Consider the following 18,836-nt stretch of genomic DNA (forward strand, 5'->3'; position numbering starts at 1 on the left):
GTAAAAGGGAGTAACCTGGATTCTGGACTTTGTGTATTGTTTTGAATTTTAGGAGATGAAATCATGGTGGTATTTACATTTGTGCTGTCAGGAAAAGACAAAAGCCGTTGCTCTGTTTTTCTGTTTAGGCTATTGAAGCATGTTTAGACACAGCTGGTAGAGTTTCAGTGTAGCCAGTGGTTAACACTGTAGTGTCTTTGGAAAAGGGAGACTAAGACACAGTGTGATGCTGATGCCACTCTCTCCATCAGCCATTGGTCCTAACAAAGACACGGTTATAGATGTTTACATTACTGAAGGCGAGTGTGACCAACATTTAGGATAATGCTTATGCTCTCGGTGCTAGTCCAGTGACAGTAGGAAAAACAGCAGGGGTGACAGGAGGAGTGACTAAAGAGTTCTGTACTTTGACTTAGTTTTTAAAATATTGAATGCTTAGTACATAGATTCTTTGTATTTCTAAAGACACCGATACTTGCATTGGGAATATTTTGTTCAGAGAAATCGTACGGATATTTTTGTTGTGGTTAAAGGAGATTTTGTTTTCTGATAAGGGAGCTGTAGTGCAATAAGAAAGTTTCATGAAACTGTTAAACTACCTAAACATTGTATTTCTTCATTGAGTTGAGGAGAATTTACAACATGAACTGACAATTTCTGGGGACACAACCTGATGCTCTGATAATTCTAAGGACTGTTAGAAGTTGCCAATCTTATAACATTTCTATTTCTACAGATAATCTCTGAATAAAGTTTAAGTATTTGTGAGTTATGGGTATATATAGAGTACTAAATTTTGAGTGGTGTCAGGTTTTAGTAGTTAATATGGAAAACTTTGAGGTTTACTTCATTCTTCAAAATACAAATATAAAACAAAACCAAACACAAATGTTCTCAATTCTGTCGTGTCTCCATGTTATTCTCTATACGCTTTTGTTACTTAAAGGTGTTATAATTAGTGAATTTTTATCATTTCTCTCTCTCTCTTTTAGTTGGCACTTGGCAATGTAATAAGTGCTTTGGGAGACAAGAGCAAGAGGGCCACCCATGTCCCCTATAGAGATTCTAAGCTGACAAGACTACTGCAGGATTCCCTCGGGGGAAATAGGTATGCATATGTGATTATCCTCCATATTCCTGAATTTCAATTACTCATCACTTTCAAAGTAAGTTTGTAAAGTGATTTATCAGAACTGTTTTTATTATAAAGCAAATTAATAGGATGAGGAACCAATAATTATTAAGTATCTAAAATTTGTGAGTCCTTTTGTATGGTATTATTTCACATAATCCTTATAACATCCCCTGTGGCAGGTGTTGTTATTCCTATTTTGTAGATAAGGAAATTGAAATCCAGAGAAGTTAAGTAAGTTATTCAAAGTCACTTAGCTTGTAAATGAAGTTCATAGCCTGTGCTCTTTCTACTGTATCCTAGTTTCTGCTTTCAGTGCTTGGCACATAGCAGATGACTAATAAAAGTTTGTTGAAAAATTAATGCTGTCTTCTAAATAATTACAAAGTAATTTAGATATACTTGAAACCTGTTTTAGAAAGTGTCCTAAAAATTAAACATTTTTTTACATGTGGAAAACCTTTTTTTTAATGTCAATTGAATGAAATATAGGGTGTTTGCTGGTTATAAACTTTACTAGGTATTCCTACTTTTCCATACTTTGCATCATTCTGATATGTTTCATCAGCTAAATACATTCTTTTGGTAATGCATTCCTCTTTATAAACATCAACATATTGGCTTCGCAAGTGGAAATGTTTTTGGCATTTAAATTATTTAAATTCAATCACAGCACAATTCAACAAGTTACACACAACCACAGTGAATCTATTTTACAGTGTTTTCAGTAGTCTAATATGATGTTTACTGAAAAGATCCTTAGATGTTGTAAAATGATCTGGTAATTAAACTTGCGAAGTTTCTTTTTGAACAACCGTTATTCAAAGAATTTTGATAATGTTAAATTTATTTAGGTTTGAAATTGGGTGGATTTAGAAATAAAGTTTTGTTTTATAGAATTCAGCAGTATCATTTTTGTATTTTTTCCTTTTATATAATAATGGCATTGTCTTAATTCATCTCTCTTCTAGGGTAGATTTTTTTACACCTGTCACTTTCTCAGAGGTGGAAATGGAGTTTCATTATCTATCATCACCAAAAACTACCATTATCACAAAACTTTTATGCACATGTTGTCACTCCTTTTATCATCTATGGTTATGATAAACAAAACACAAAATTGAAAAATTATGATTCAGTCTCCCTCCCACCCTATGTATGGGTGCAATATTGCTTCTATTATTGCATATTTCTTACTTCTGTTCTATATTTTCACTCTGACTCTCAGTATCAATCTAGGTCTTATTTAACTGGACAAAAATTTTTGTGTTTTAAGCCAAATATAAATTTTTCAAGTTTACTGAATTATAGCTCTTTCCTATATTTATTTCTTAACTATAAAACAAGGCGGAGATGATAAACGTCTTCACCTTTCAAGTTTCAATAGTTTTGAATACTGCAATACTTCTGAAAGTTTGCTTGCCCTGTAAGCAGTCTAAGATATTTGCACTGTGGGTCTTTTATTCCTCTTGAGTTTTAGATAGGCTACAGTTAAATAGTCTCATCCATTTCCTTACTGGGTGGTAACTCCTCAGAGGAGAAGACCTCTTCTAATGCCATCCTTAGTGAACCTCAATTCCTGCTTAAAATGTTAGGATTGAACTTCTAGTTCAAAAGTGTACTTTGTATAAGCCTTGGGGAACAACATACCTTCATTTGTGAAGTTTGTACAAATTACTCTTAAAAGAAAAATTCGATTAAAGATATTTTTGGAAACAAGCTGCATATATTTATGTGCATAGTTTAGTGATGTTTATTTTTTTAACCCAACTGGCTATCATACATTTATAATGTTTAATATAACATTATAACAAGTTTATAGCAAAAATTCTGAAAAATAGAGAAAACTATAAAGCATGAATAAAATCAGCTATATTTCTATTACCTACAAGTAGCTACTGTTAACATTGTGGTGTATTTCCTCCCTAATGTATGCTATAATATGATATATAATATGATGTAACAATATATAAGGTATATAACATAATAATATATTTAAATGGTATGGTTTCCTTTAAAACAGAATGGTGGTTTTATATAAATACAACTTTAATATTTTCTTTGAATTTTTCATAAACACAACCATTCTTGAAATTTTTATCTTTTGGGTTTTATTCAATATGTCACTTTTTCCCTATCCAGTAGATCTTAGCTCCTCTCATTCCTGACTTTCACCATTCTTCTTAAGCACTTGATACCAGTGCTTCTGAAAACATTTGTGGAGGGAGAGTTCTCCTCCCCACCTCCCCAATTTGTGGCAGGTTAATAATATTGTGCATGACTGCACTCAGTTTGTCCCATTTGTGACAACATGTGAGTTCGAAAACACTTGAACTGGTCTATACCCTATTCAGCGAAATGAGTTCATTGACTATAGCAAGCTCAATGTTGTAAAAGTTTCTAAAATGCTTACTCTCAGTTTCTGTACTTATTGTGAACGGATAACAAATACTTTTCAGACGGGCTCTGGACTGGAGACTACACTTTGAGTTGTCCTATTCTCTAATCAGTGTCGTAATCATCATTGATTTCCTTATCTTCTTTCCATAACCAGTCACTTGATTTCCTTATCTTCTTCATCAAAAGAGACAGCTGGAGGTGCATGAATCATCTTAACTTTCTGACCTCCAATAAATAAATTTTATGTGCACATGACACACACCACAAACAATTACTAATGACCTAATATGTTCCACATGTTGTGTTATACAAAGTCTACTGATGAATAAAGCTTGATGATCCTTATCTTCTAGGAGTTTAGGGTTAAGAGTTGGGATCTATAAAATTTCAATGTAATAATAATAATAATCAACAAAAAGAGATACGCAAAGGGTGTGAGGAAGCAGAGAGAGAGAGAGTACAGCCAAATCAAGCATTGGAGTCTTGGACTAGATGAAACCTGAGTTGAATCTTGAATAATAGTAAGAGTAAGGATAAATAAAGATGAGCAAGAGTTGATAAAGGGAAAAAGATGGGTGGAATGGTACCCCTTTTAAAAGGGTTACTATGAGTGCTATGTTGAGATTATTGGGGGAAGGCAGGAGTGGAAGCAGGAGATTGGGAGGCTAGAGATTAAAATTGATAGGCTTGAATTTCCTACGACGGTGGGTAAATTAGCTCCTTAATTGCAGTTCCTATATATTTTTCAGTTAGCATGTTAAGTGCTGTTTAGAATTTACTGACAGATGTGATAACTTGGGCATACTAAGCATTTCACTATTCTGTTTGGTAAAGCAATTCTTGACCATAAAGTAATGGTTCCCATTTTTCCTGTGCAATCTGGCCAGAAACTCTGGAACTTTGACCACTCAATTACAAATGATGTTTTATATTGTAAAACCTAGGGTATTTACCCTTCTCATTCAGGTGGTAGGATTTTGTGTAAAATTCTTTGCTGACATCAAAAATAAGAATACAAGTGATTAAATAAAAAGAAGAAAACTTTAAAATCCTGAAATATTAAGTGGATAACGAAAGAAATGATTTTTGAATTATAACTTGTCATAGGTATATTAAATTTTAGAATTATTCTGTTTGTATTGTTTCAAAAATTTTTTGTAAGGAGATGAGAAAAAAGTATACGCACTTGTACTTTCTCAAGGTATTATGGGTCAAAGAAGGATAATATAAATTCATTTTTCCCAATTTTGCCTAAGTAAATGAAACCTTTCCCTAAGATAGTCTTTTTTTTTTTTTTTTTGTGAGGAAGATCAGCCCTGAGCTAACATCCATGCTAATCCTCCTCTTTTTGCTGAGGAAGACCGGCTCTGAGCTAATATCTATTGCCAATCCTCCTCCTTTTTTTTCTTCCCCAAAGCCCCAGTAGATAGTTATACGTCATAGTTGCACATCCTTCTAGCTGCTGTATGTGGGACTCGGCCTCAGCGTGGCCGGAGAAGCGGTGCATCAGGGCGCGCCCGGGATCCGAACCCGGGCGGCCAGTAGCGGAGCGCGTGCACTTAACCGCTAAGCCACGGGGCTGGCCCTTAAGATAGTCTTAAAGCATGGTGGCTTTTAAATTTGCTTTAATTTTTAGGTTAGTAGTATCAATCTTTTGGTGTCTTGAAGAGAAGGTACTATTCAGAGGGGAGGTATTTAAAAATGATTATTTCAGTGTTTTATTTGCTTTTTTCTGTAAACCTAATTATTCTTTGTAACTTCCAGCCAAACAATCATGATAGCATGTGTCAGCCCTTCAGACAGAGATTTTATGGAAACTTTAAATACCCTGAAATATGCCAATCGAGCTAGAAATATCAAGAACAAGGTGATGGTCAATCAGGACAGAGCTAGTCAGCAAATCAATGCACTCCGTGGTGAGATCACGCGACTTCAGATGGAGCTCATGGAATACAAAACAGTAAGCTAACGGGTTTGGGTTTGCATTTTGTGACACACTTTGTGAACACAATGCTGCCTTTTTGTGGTTGCTTGCACATAGCTATCTCTGGAGTCTCTTGTCCATCATAATAATGGCCTCCTTCCTTTTGGAGGTAGAATTCTCTAGTTTTCCATGTGGATAGCCTTTAATAATGTTCAGTCTATCAACCTGACCAACCTCTTGTTTCAAAAGGCTTCCTTACCCAATCAATTTCTTTAGTAACAAATGCAGCGTGGAGGGGTGTAGAAGAAGGAAAAGGATCTCTTTTGCTTGAGGCTGTTACGACAAAAGGGCTCTTGGTTATAGAATTGCATAGACTTGTAGTATCCTTAAACAAAACTCTTGTGTATTTAAGGCTCCTCAACCAACAGGAAAATATTTTCCTTTCCTAGGGTAAAAGAATAATTGACGAGGAGGGTGTGGAAAGCATCAATGACATGTTTCATGAGAATGCTATGCTACAGACTGAAAATAATAACCTGCGTGTAAGAATTAAAGCCATGCAAGAGACGGTTGATGCATTGAGGGCCAGGATCACACAGCTTGTTAGTGATCAGGCCAACCAAGTTCTTGCCAGAGCAGGTATGTGTGCTGAGTGGGATGACTGAGGGATTAATTTCTGGAGGGCAGGGAATTTTCTTTGTGTTCATTAATTATCTGGACTATTTGAAGTAGGAATGTCAATCTTCGTGTATACAATATGTGATTTTAAGTTAAACACTTAATTTGTAAACAATACGTTCTTACAGAAACAAAATGTATCCTTTGCTTTATCATATTATCTTCCTGACTGCTCGTGTAACTAAGAGTAGGAAATTTGCTGTACTAATTGTTTTAAAGCATTATCATTTTGTTTCCATTACTTTATTTTTTCTCACATTTTGTTTTGTTGAAGTTTTAATTTAAAGGAAATTCTTAATTTCATATTTTATCTTGCAGGTGAAGGGAATGAGGAGATTAGTAATATGATTCACAGTTACATCAAAGAAATCGAAGATCTCAGGTACAGTTCATGTTCTGTAATATATAATATGCACGTTTTGGTTTTGCAGTGTAGTAATATTGTTATTTGTTGGGCTTATTGTTTAGTAACTGTTCGTGGTGATATTTCAGCCCTTTGGTCAGGTTAACTTCAGGGGAATAGGTACTTGCCTTTCCCATAGTGTCACATTCCAAACTAGTTTCTTCTCCTCTCTTCTCATATTATCTTCCCACTCTTGTTGTTGTACTCCTCATTGGGAGCTTACCTAACCTGACATACAGGGCAGGCAGAATTGATATTGATGAAGTTACGTTTGATGCCTTCCCTCCCTGTGCCTGTTTCCCCATCATTTGGGAATGGTCAACATCAATCACTCATCTCTAATTTTTTTGATCTCCCATTACTCCTGTTCTCTTCTACTTTTCCAGCTATTCTTTGTGTGTGAATCATTGCATCCCTACCAATTTGCCTGCCTCTTTAGTACATACAGAGGCTCATTACTTACATTTCACACATGTACTACAAATGCTCACTGTGTGCCAAGCACCATGCCATGGGCTGAGCAATTAAGTGTGACGTAAACAAGGAGTTCACGGTCTTGGCGGAGTGACTAGATAAATAGTCATATGTAGTAAATGGAATGATAGAAATTAGTAAAAGGAACACCCACGCCTGGTGTGGGAATGTGGAGGGGACCACTGAGCCCAGACTAGGGGAATAAGGGTAGCAACAAAAGTCAGGGGCACTATCATTTCTAGAATATTTTCAGGTTCCATGGTCTGCCCTGATGGCTGAGCTACTTTCTCCTGAAGTAAAATTATAGTCAGCTCCATGGGGAGCATCTAAGTAGCTCAGATCTCATTTCTGCTACCCATTTGCAGAAAATAACCAAATGGGAGATCATCTTTCATAGCTACCCTAACACTTCTCCATCTTATATTTGTGTTCTCTTGCCCTCTCTCTTCCTCTGACTATCCTAGAGATTCTCAAACGGAGATGAGTACCATTTCTATTGTTTCTGCCTCCACAACGCACACTGGATCCTTTAATATTTCAAAAAGCGATAACAAATGAGAAGACATCTGATGTGGCAATAGATAAAGTTACTCAAATAACTGTCACTTTTATTCTGTATATGTATCTCCAAGTGTTACCTTTTTGGCAGAGACCTTTGGGGCATTGGGTCTTAGTTCTGGTCAGCAGCCAACCTGGACTTGCAGTTTCCATCCTGTGCTGGCAGTGCCCTTTCCTACCTACTGCCAAAAACTTGTTCTCTGACCAATCTTTCTTCACTTTGTAGACCCCATCTTTACCATTCCTTGAGACACAACTGGTAATCTCTATCTTTTACTTCCTGAATATTCTCTTCTTGCTTCTAACCTGCTTCTCTTTTATTTCCTTGGCACTGGGCAATTGTTAAGGCTAATTCCATGCTCTGGTTCTTGTGCTCTGTCTCCTCTCTGCCACACTGTTATTCTAAGGCCATATCTAAGGCTTGACCTCACTGTTGGACAAATGGCTGGACTAGTGTCATTATTTCCTAGAAAACTGACTGAATCATTTCCACTCCTTTTAATGGCGAAAAGGAGCATCTAACATCTTCCTTCTTCAAGTTCTTGAATTAAGACCATTCTTTAAGCCATTTAGAGAACAGAGATGACTCTTAGGTGCTGAGTTCAATCAGTGATCAAACCTTTCTTGGTGTAGGTTAATAGCTTGTTCCACCTTCCCAACTTTTCTTTGATGGCTCTTTAATTATGTCCCACTCCTGAGGAGTAGTCTTCTAGAATCCCAGGACTGTAATTTATAATATAGAAATAACTTGCATATGGGATAAACATAAATGAGCTTTGAATTTACACTGGATTACTTGGGCAAATTACCTAACCTCTGAGCTTTAGTTTGTTCGTCTATAAGAATGAGGTAATACCTGCTAGTCTCAGAGTTATTATGGGGCTCAAATAAAAGAACGGGATGTAAAATTTCTTAAATTAAAAAGTACTATAAAGATCTAACATGTTACCATGATTTAGGTCCAAGTTCTCACATTCTGTTTTTATTTACTAAATCCTGCTCCAATCCGTATTTCTATCAAAACTTGCTCTTAGTAAGGCCTTTATTCACAGTTACTTGAACTTAGTGCAAATTATGTTGATGTATTGCCACTTGCGAATTTTTATATTTTGTCTTATAATTCTAATTATAAAATAATACTAGTTATTTTTTAATAAATTTACATGTCACTTTGTTGTGAAATAATAATAGTGACTATTTAATTAATCCTTGCTTTTTTGGGGTTTAAAATTTTTGTAGAAACTTTTGAAAACATAGGAAATTATAAAAAAAAAGTTAAAATCATCTGTATTCTCACCATTCCAAGAACTGATATTAACATTTTGGTATATCTCCTCAATATTTTTTTAATGCATACTTGAGCAAAATTGACGTCAGGGTAAATATATTGCTTTACTATCTGTTCTTTGAAATGTGACCAGATATTAGGAGCATTTTTTGATGTTACTAAATATTTTTCTAACATGATTTTTACATGGCTCCATATAGTACTATCTTGTGGTTGTAACTTATTTATTTGACTAATCCTCTACTGTTAGATAATTATATTATTTGCAACATTTTGATAAGAATAGTTATTATTTGTTAGATACATTATCAGTCAGGTGAGTTTTAAATTCGTTATATCATTGATCCTCATAAAAATCCTAGGGAAGTATGTATTTTCAGCTCCGTTTTACAGAGGAAAGAGTAGAGGATTTTAGAGACTGATGGCCCAAAGTCCAGTGAGTGAAAGAGCTGAGATGCAAGTCCTCAGTCTGCTCCTTCCCAAGGAAGTCTGTATACTTCATCTCATGCCCCACTACTTGGTCTTCTATTAAATGAAATGCAGGCAGCAAGTGGGTGCGTGAGTGGGTGAGAGGGTAGGTGGGTGAATGGGAAGAGAAAGAGCGAATTGTTATCTCTACAGCTTGTATAAAAAGCACATTCTGTAGGGTGGGGTTTGTGGAGATGAGCCCCAGAGGTTTCAGCCTTTATCTGCACCAGGATTGAAGAAGCATTGAATGTGCCCCTACCAAATGCAAACGTTTAAAATCAGGTAATGAAAAAACCACAAGTTGTCCAATTATTATATAAATGAGCCAATTAAAAGGTCATTCATTATTGATAACTAATTTATTATATTTTCATTCATTCTTAACATTCATTATTGTGTACCCAGGCATTGTGCCAGATATTGAAAATGTAGAAAAGTGTAAATTTTGACTTTGAGTTTTTATGGTTTAGCTGAGTTTTTATACTTAGGTTGCCGTCTTGATTTAAAAAAATGACAGCATTATATTCAGAATTTTCTTTAAAACAATTTTGAAATCATTTGACCTAGGAGTTTGTACACAGCTATTTAACCATTTAAAAATAGGACATCAAATATATAATAAAACATTTTCATTAAAGAATGTGTAGGACACTGACTTGAAACATACATTCACTGATTTATGTACACTCTGTCTCTAGCCGATTTCAACAATGTCATGAGTAATTTTGGTAGACAACAAAAAAAAACACAGAGCTGGTTATGCTTTCTAGAGCTTAGTAGCTGCAAATAATCTAGCATCTTCCTCTGAAATATTTGAACATATGGCAAAAGCGCTTAGTAATATAGTATTGAGACAGAGATAGTAGGTAGTATTTTCTCCTTATAGCCTTGTCTCAACCACCCTTGTGCCAAATTGACTTTGGAAATCTATTATATTGAAATAGAAAATTGTGTTCCTGGTGGTTTAAATCAAATAGAAGTAAAGGGACTGACTTAGAGGACTCGCTGAATCCCTTTTAGTCTCAAGAGTCCAGGCTTTTTTAGGATCTCATCATTCTGTGTTTTTGCATATTACTGACAGTACGTACATTATTCTCCTGTCATTATTAGGACCGCTTGAGCAAACAAAAGAATGTTTTCAATTATCAAACTCAGGTTTCCTTGGAGATATCGTCTTTTCCCACGCCATATTCAGGAGCCAGCTGTCTTTCAGCCGGTTAGGGGCAAGTTTGACAAACTATTCCTTGCAAAGATTTGGAAATGCTATTATAGCATGATGAATGAGGAACTGAAAGGAAGGGGACTATGCTGCTTGTACATTTTAAGTTTAAATGATGGGTTTATAAAGTGAGGATAACTAGTGCCCACTGGCCAGAATGCAAGTAATCGAATTATCGTTGGCACTTTTGAGCACTAAGAGTGATTTCAAATGTATGATGATTTAATTAGGGAATGAAAAAAATAATCTGAACATTAATGTTTGTGAGCACATTTATTTAAAAAAAAAACCCTACCTTGTAGCAATGTTGAAATACATTTTGGAAAATGTTTTAGCATGTAAAACAACTCATTTAAAATGTTCCTGTTTATTGCTAGGGTAGTCACATTCATAGAGACAGAAAGTAGAACAGTGGTTGCTAGGGGCTGGAGGGAGAGGGGAGTGAGGAGTTAGTGTTTAATAGGTACAGAGTTTCAGTTGGAGAAGATGAAAAAGTTCTGGGGGTGGATGGTGGCAATGGTTGCATAACAGTGTGGATGTACTGCATGCTGCAGAACTGTACACTTAGAAATGGTTAGGGTGGTAAATTTTATGTATTTTTTACCACAATAAAAATATGTTCCCTATTTAAATATATTTTTGTTCACTAGAGCAAAATTATTAGAAAGTGAAGCAGTGAATGAGAACCTTCGAAAAAATTTGACAAGAGCCACAGCAAGATCACCATATTTCAGTGGATCATCAGCTTTCTCTCCTACTATACTATCCTCAGACAAAGAGACCATTGAAATTATAGATCTGGCTAAGAAGGATTTAGAGAAGCTGAAAAGGAAAGAAAAGAAGAAGAAAAAAAGGTAGTGTTATAAAATTACTGCTAATGAATCCCTATTTTTCTTTCTTTTCGGAATATTTTAGTTTGCCATTACGATGAGTATACATAGTCTCATTGGTATATTAACAAATGAAATGTCATTTAAATTAGCTGACAATTACAATTATATAATTTTTCCCCCTGTACCTGCATGTCTCTACAATTATATATTTCAATGGTTTATCTCTATTTGTATATAAGAAAAATAAGTTTAATTATGATAATATGGGAATGAATTTTATTTAGACTATAACAAAGTAAAATTATTATTAGAAATTATTTAATTGTGTCTTCAAATAGCTGCTTTTGCATTCCATTCATCTTACTTTTCTGCAAAGCTTGCTCTGCCATTACAACTCAGTGTTTTCATTTTTTTTCTCATTTTCTAATGCAATTAAGTAGTCTCATGGATATATTCTGATTCCTGTCTAGATTAGTTTAGCTAAAGGCTAAACTAATCCATCATATTGTCATTTAATGTCATTTGGTCACTTAAGTATTTTCTGCAGGGCTTCTAATTTGATTATATGAAAGTTATGTTATTTCAGCCTTTCTGAATCTTCCAGCAAGAAGTTACTCAGCTTTTTACCACTGTTCTAGGCTTTCTTTTCCTTGCATCCTGATAATATTTCCCACTGAAATCAACTGGGTACAAAGAAGAGGAGGAAAATAAAAATTTGACCACTTGTAGTGTATGGGTGGTTAAATACTCAAATTCTTGACATGTTTACATGTTGATTCTCCGGTGCAGTCAAATTACTTACTAAGAATATGTTTTGAACATGCCAGTCATATTAATTTCAAGCATTTTTGGCTAGATATTCAAAAGGGAGCAAAGCTATCTTATTTGTCAAATGGTTTGTTCAGGGGACATGCGTTGTAGAATTATTATTGACATATAATCTACCTGCTGGCTTTGCTCAGTTTATTTAGAAATTTATTTGGGCAATTAGGTATTTCTTCCTTGAACAGGGAGTTAACCAAAGTTATTGGAGGTTTAAATTCTTCAAATTAATTTTGCTCTGTGTCCTTGAGTTAAAAAGGAATGATAAAAATAATTAAAACAAGGAGTTACACATCTATGGTTAGGAAGCATTGCAATTGAAATTGCATTCTTAAGATACTAATGTTTTAATAGGTATTTTTCATGGATGGCTGATTATGGCAGCATTAAGAAATATATAATGATTAGCTCTTAGGCAGGACAATTAAGACTGAAACAGTCATCATAGAATTATCAAAATTAGTGTGACCCAACATATTGCTTGAATAAAAATGAGACTTTTGCACATGACTTTTCATTTACTTGTAAAATTCAGTTCTGTAGTTGGTCAAAATGGTATGACTTATTTTTAAAGGTCTAGATGGTTTGTCTTTGTGAATAGTAAGTAAGTATAATCAAGGATTTATTTCTCAAGGTCATGAGCTCATTCTACTCTTCCTTTTGAGGTAAATTTAGAGATGTTACCATAATCACCTGTTGGGTATGAATAAAGAAAACTAGATAGGGATCCCAATAGAAACTGAGGCTATTTTTGACATTTTTATGGTGATCATGAGTACCCTAAATTAATACCTCTTATGCAGGTTATTTTTGTGACAATGCTGGGTTGTAAGCATTTTGACTGAAAAATAATACTAAAGGAAAAACATTTTATTATTAAGATTTGTCCCTGTTGCTTTCTTATGGAGCTCCTAACCATTTTAAGGTAAAAAAAAATTAAATAAATCAGTGGTTATATCAAAGTGAAAAATTGGCTATTTCAGTGATTATGGTAGATATAATAATTATTATGATAAGAATAATAAGCGATGTTAATACTAAGAGGACCTCACCAAACAATTGGATTTAAACGTAAAAATCCAAGTGAAAAAAATGTTATTTCCTAACAAAAATTGATATGAGAGAAAAAAAATTTGTGAGGAAAAAACCAAGCCAGATAAGGTAAATTTAGAGCTGTAACTTTAATCATCTGTGAAAAAAGTGAACGATAGCTTAGAATGAGAAAAACAAATTAGTACTTCCTAAAAATTAATAACATGTGTGGTGCTTTTAAAAAATGCTTTTTAAAGCATTTTCACGCACATGCTATGTGTGTCTTTGTAAAACTGCAACCTATATAATGTAGTGTGAACCTAAAAATATTTTCTTGCTACCATAAACTGTATAACTTTGTATAAACTTGTATAAAAGGCTTTAAAACCAGTTTATAAATTTATATTGCTACATATATAAATTTATAGAATTTAATAGAATTTTTCTTACCGTAGTCTATTCAAACTTTGTTGTGGATTAAAAAATGAAAACCAATACTATTTTATTTTACTCAGCTTTATAAAGCATTTTGTTCATCACCAATAACTTTTATATCTAGATCCCAATAACTTTTAGCTGTCTGTAATGTTAATTCCTATTTTAAAAAAGTAGATAAGCTCTCATTTTAACCAGAGAGTTTGCTGCAGGTTGAAACAAACAAATAATAAACAGAGTTCCAGAGGTGTTTAGAATGACAGCAGCTTTACTGAAGTTAGTGTTGAGTCTTCCACGGGGACTCTTTGGAGGCGATAGCTCCTGTTTGGATGTATTGATTCTGGTTGAGTTGTATTACATGCCTCATACTTATCTATTTTATTTACCAGAAAGGGCATTGCAAAATTTGGGTTCTGCCTCAACTATGCATATATAGTACGTTCAATTAAAAATTGTTTGGAATTTAGGAATGATTTTTTTCTGGAAAGTGTTATAAATACATAGTGTCCAGGTTTCCCAACTTACATAAAATGATTTTTACCCATTTTACAGTGTGGCAAGAACAATTTAGAAGGGAGTAAGAAAAGGAAAAAAAGGGAAAGAAACTTTCTTTCCCTTTTGTGAGTGTAGGCCAACCTTTGGGGAAAAAATATGAATTTCTGCCTTAGCCAGTCTTTCTTATCCCCCTCTACTGACCTCCTGTGTCCCCATGCTGTCTTGATCCATTCCTCCCTTATGTAGTCGGTTCTCATGTAATTCTACCCTACTACGAAGTGTCCCCAATTTCTAAATCATCTAGTTTCTTCTCTCATCTCCTTAAATTCAAACTTGGGAGCAAAGCCATCTGACGAAAGGAATTCATACTAGTGGAAATGACTTATAACCAGTAAGCTTTGTCTAGGGATGTTGGTAATTTTGAAAGAGAAGCATTAATCCAAAAACTGCAATTTTGGGCAGCAACCTGATGAAGAAAAAAAAATGTGTGGGAAAGATTTTTTTTTACCCCCTTTTGGCTGAGAGTTTCCAAAACATATCTGGGCCTTGACCTTTGGGTTCAGCTTCCTAAGTTGTCCCGGTTCTCGTAGCTGCTTCTTTTCCTCCCCACTGAATCCACAAATTCTTTAGAAGCATCATGTCTTTTAATTTACTTTGTTTTGTGTTGTTAGCTTTTGGTTGTAGTGGCTACGGGGCTTCTGACAGTGTAAGTGTTGGTAGGAAGAGTGGCAACTGGGTCATTTTTATGTCAGAAGCTGTGTTTGTTTTCAAGGAAGATGCCATATATCCTGTTTTACGTGAAAGTTTCACCCTCTTCTGCATTCAAGTCTTGATCAAAGCTACAACCAATAGCTAATATGTGGAGTTCTAAGGTTTGCTCTTCTTCCTTTCTGTGCTTATTTTCTGTTGAGCTGTAAAATGATCCAAAGGTGTAGATAGTAAGAAAATGAGGGAGTATAAGAAAATAAGGAAGAATAATTGAATAGACTATATTGCCTATTTTTCAGTTAGACAAATGTTAGAATGGTTGGCGAAGTTTGTCATTCACACTCTCTCTCTCTCTTTACTGTAGAAGAAGCATTGTAATGGAACTAAAGGAAATAAAAACTAAACTCCTTTAAATTATGGAGAAGTATCAGATTATTAGTTTATTTCTCCACCCCTCCGTTGTCTTTTTGAGTTATTGATTGCAATGTTTTTTAAAGACGCAATTGGGAAAGCATCTGAAGTTTATCTACTTACTAGCTCATATCATTCATATGTACATTTTAATATAGCTCTCTTGTAAGATAAACAAAAATTCTGCTTTTTGAACGTAGAAAATTTGGGCTCTTTGCCAAGGAACCATATTATCTGAGCCATTGTAGCTTATTATCATCAGTATAAGCCTAGATTAGACATAAAAATTTTTTGCATTTTTCTGTGTATGTGGATAAAGAAAGTTTACCATTCGCACATTGATCTCCATGTTTTTGGATATCTAGCTTTAAATGACTTGCATCATCAGACTGCATTTAAAATTGTATTTAGTAGTGTCAGGTTGAAATTCTAGAAACACACAAATTTCTTAGGCAATGGCTTTACATTCCTTTTTTTAGCCACTGCACTGGACCTTTTGATCCCTAGTGAATATCACTCTGTAGACTTTTGTTCTCGGAAAGATTGCTAGTCTCTTTTCGTAATAGCAGTATATAAGTTGATTGTGAAAAACAATTGCAGGCCAACAAATAAAAATCACATGTGAGCACATGTTTTAAGATTAAAATGAGAACTGGCTTAATGAAATAATTCATACCTAAGACTCAGTCTCTTCATTTTAAAATATTGATGACTCTGAAAAAAATTTTGGAATTCTGGGCAAAAGTGTGCTCTATCAAGATTGCTATGCTACACTTATCAGAGCCTAGCACATCTTTCTTTTTGTCTGTGACAAATATTGGTATTCAGTACATTCCATTGAGTAAAGATGCCCAGTGCTGCGTATTGAATATTCTTTAAATTATATTTCAAAGGCTTTAAGTACATATTTATAATTTTTCTTATACTTTTTGGATTGAAAAATAATCTTACTAATGGAAAGTACTACATTTCCCGTTTTATTGCCACCTTTGCCTTAAGATGTGCTTTCAGTAGTTAGTTTCTAATAATTAGTACAGTCATATGAGATTTTAATTTTCAATTAATAAAATTGTAGTTTTTCACTGATATCATAACAACCATATTCATTTGACCATAATACCATTTCATGTATAATTTTGAAATAGAATTTTTTTTTTTAGATTTAGTGCTGTTCATGTAGTATATTAAAATAGAATACAAATTTTAAAAGTAGTATCCTAGTATGTAGTATTAATGGTATTTTCATATTGTGGTATAAAGGCATTACTTTTTGAAGTTCTTTTAAATGATGCCATGAAAAGGTCTTCTGTAAAGGTTTAAAAGGAAGAGGACATCATTGAAAGTGGGCTTTTTGGGGGAAGCTGAGAAAATTGATCAATTTCAGATGAAAAAAAGCAATGGCATCCAAACACTCCCACTACTTACCAATTTATATAAATTGAAACTCTACATTTTACTGCTGAATAATTTCAACTGATAATCTATACATTCTTCTTTGATATAATGCTACTTATTTTTCTACTTACTTTTTATTCATACAAAATGTATTGCCTTTTTACTGTGTATTGTCCTTTGATGATATCTTTTAAAATTTATTTTAAAGTCTTCAAGCTCATGTATCATTTTTACCTTCTTATCACTTTCGCTTTTTACTGTCTGGTTTGTCCTTCATTGGCTTGGCCTTCCAATACTGTGCCTCGTGATTTTGAAGGCTACAGAAACTTGAGGAAAGCAATCGAGAAGAAAGAAGGTTGGAATATTTCCCAGGTTTTTTATTAAAATGTTGTTTAAGTACTTAGTTGCCATTCACAAGAAAATGTGTTATAGAATTATAGATTGTTTCAAGACTAGATTAGCTTGGTGCTCCTAAAAGTAATGATGATTTTATATAATTAACAAAAACACCAAATATATTTTAAAAAATACTTTTTAAAAATAAAACCCTCACTAAAATTAAAATTCAGCCAATTTCATATGATTTCAGAATAACTATCGTTTTAGGCTAAAAAAGACCCAAAACCCCCACCATACTTTCAGAATGTATCTTTCAGAAACTTGTGAGCGGACTGGGAATAATTAATTGGGTGGGAATTGACATGTTGTAGTCCATTCTAAGTCATGGGTGGGCTCTTTCTCCTCTCTTTCTCATTTGGTGTAATCTTTGTTAAAAACCAACATTAAAATGGCAACAAAGCAAAAGGAAACTGTGGCCTTACTACTTATTTATAAGGCATTTTTAAGGTTGAGTTAGAAAAATAAGTGTTACTTTTAAAATGTATTTGAAATGAGCATCAAAAACAGGATATTCTCTCTTTTTTCATTTGAAAATTGAGCAAAATTTAGAAACACATTTCTGAACTCTCTATATAATAAAAATTTGCATTTTACTCGTTCAGAATTATGGTTGTTTAAATCAGGATCAAGCATTATTTTACTTCTTATCAGAACTTCTCTTCATAGATTTTTCTAAACAAATCTCCAGATTATATAATCAAAATGATTAAGAAATAAACTGGTTTTAAAATAATATTTAAGTATTTTAGAAACACCACTTTAGACATTTTATCTTGTACCTAAAATAAGCCTTTTGAGAACTTTTACTATGCAACAATTTGTTAAACTAATATCTTACTTTAAATATGAAAGCTTAAAAATTATATTTTCTTGAAATTACTTAATAATTTACATTCCACAATTATATTCTACATATTATATAGTATTCTCAAGTTGCTATAATTCTATTCTATAATTCTATGACTTATTTAAAGTATTCTGTAATTAGAATATAATTCTAATTGTCTGTAAGTCACACTAGAACTCACCTAATTAGTATAATATTAGGACATTATGTTTATCATTGGAATTAAGTTAAGGCATTGAAAATGTGTAATTTCTTCTATTTTGAAAGACCAAAATAAGGTACATAGTTAAAGTAGTGCATGGAAACATTTTACCACCTTAAAATATTCAGTCCTTTAAATGTACATAGTAAATAGAGTTTACTTCCAATTTTTCTCATCCCTAAAGGATAACAAAAGCAGAGCAGTGTGATGTGCTAGGACAGGGCTTCTCAACAAGAATATGCATACCCATCACCTGGGGAGTTTGATGAAATGAAGATTCTGGTCTGGTCCTGTAGGACTGAGGTGGAGCCTGAATTCTGCATATCTGACAAGCTCCAGGGTGATGCTGATGCTTCCCTGTCTGTGGACTGAACTTTGAGTGCAAGATTCTGATCTAGAATACTGGCCTGGGAGTCATAACACCTGGTTTTAGTCCCCTTGAGTGGATTAACTTCCCAGGCCACAGTTTCTCTTTTGGTTGTCTATAAAAAGGTTGACATTGGCTGTCAAATGTCAACGGGGTTAAACGCCATGATCACTAATGTTCTTTCCAACTCCAAGATTCTGATTCTATGTAAGGTACAAACTTAAATATCTTTCATTGCTGCTTAGATACTTATTTTAGATGTTAGTTTCTCTCGGTTTATTGAGAAAAACTTGAATATTTGAGGTACAATAATTATAAAGTTATCAATTTGTATTTTAAAAACTTA

At 33.8% G+C, this 18,836-nt stretch overlaps 1 protein-coding gene across 1 annotated transcript in view; it reads left to right on the plus strand.

The window, feature by feature from the left end:
• The window catches only part of KIF21A (kinesin family member 21A), a 101,116-nt gene that overhangs the window by 36,279 nt on the left and 46,001 nt on the right, over nucleotides 1–18,836 (plus strand). Inside the window, exons 7-11 of the mRNA XM_058558513.1 lie at nucleotides 993–1,108; nucleotides 5,297–5,492; nucleotides 5,906–6,095; nucleotides 6,453–6,516; nucleotides 11,195–11,398. Coding sequence (XP_058414496.1) covers nucleotides 993–1,108; nucleotides 5,297–5,492; nucleotides 5,906–6,095; nucleotides 6,453–6,516; nucleotides 11,195–11,398 — 770 coding nt within the window. The remainder of the gene's footprint in view (nucleotides 1–992; nucleotides 1,109–5,296; nucleotides 5,493–5,905; nucleotides 6,096–6,452; nucleotides 6,517–11,194; nucleotides 11,399–18,836) is intronic.

The sequence above is a fragment of the Diceros bicornis genome, chromosome 17, assembly GCF_020826845.1.
Source record: "Diceros bicornis minor isolate mBicDic1 chromosome 17, mDicBic1.mat.cur, whole genome shotgun sequence".
Classification (NCBI taxonomy): domain Eukaryota; kingdom Metazoa; phylum Chordata; class Mammalia; order Perissodactyla; family Rhinocerotidae; genus Diceros; species Diceros bicornis.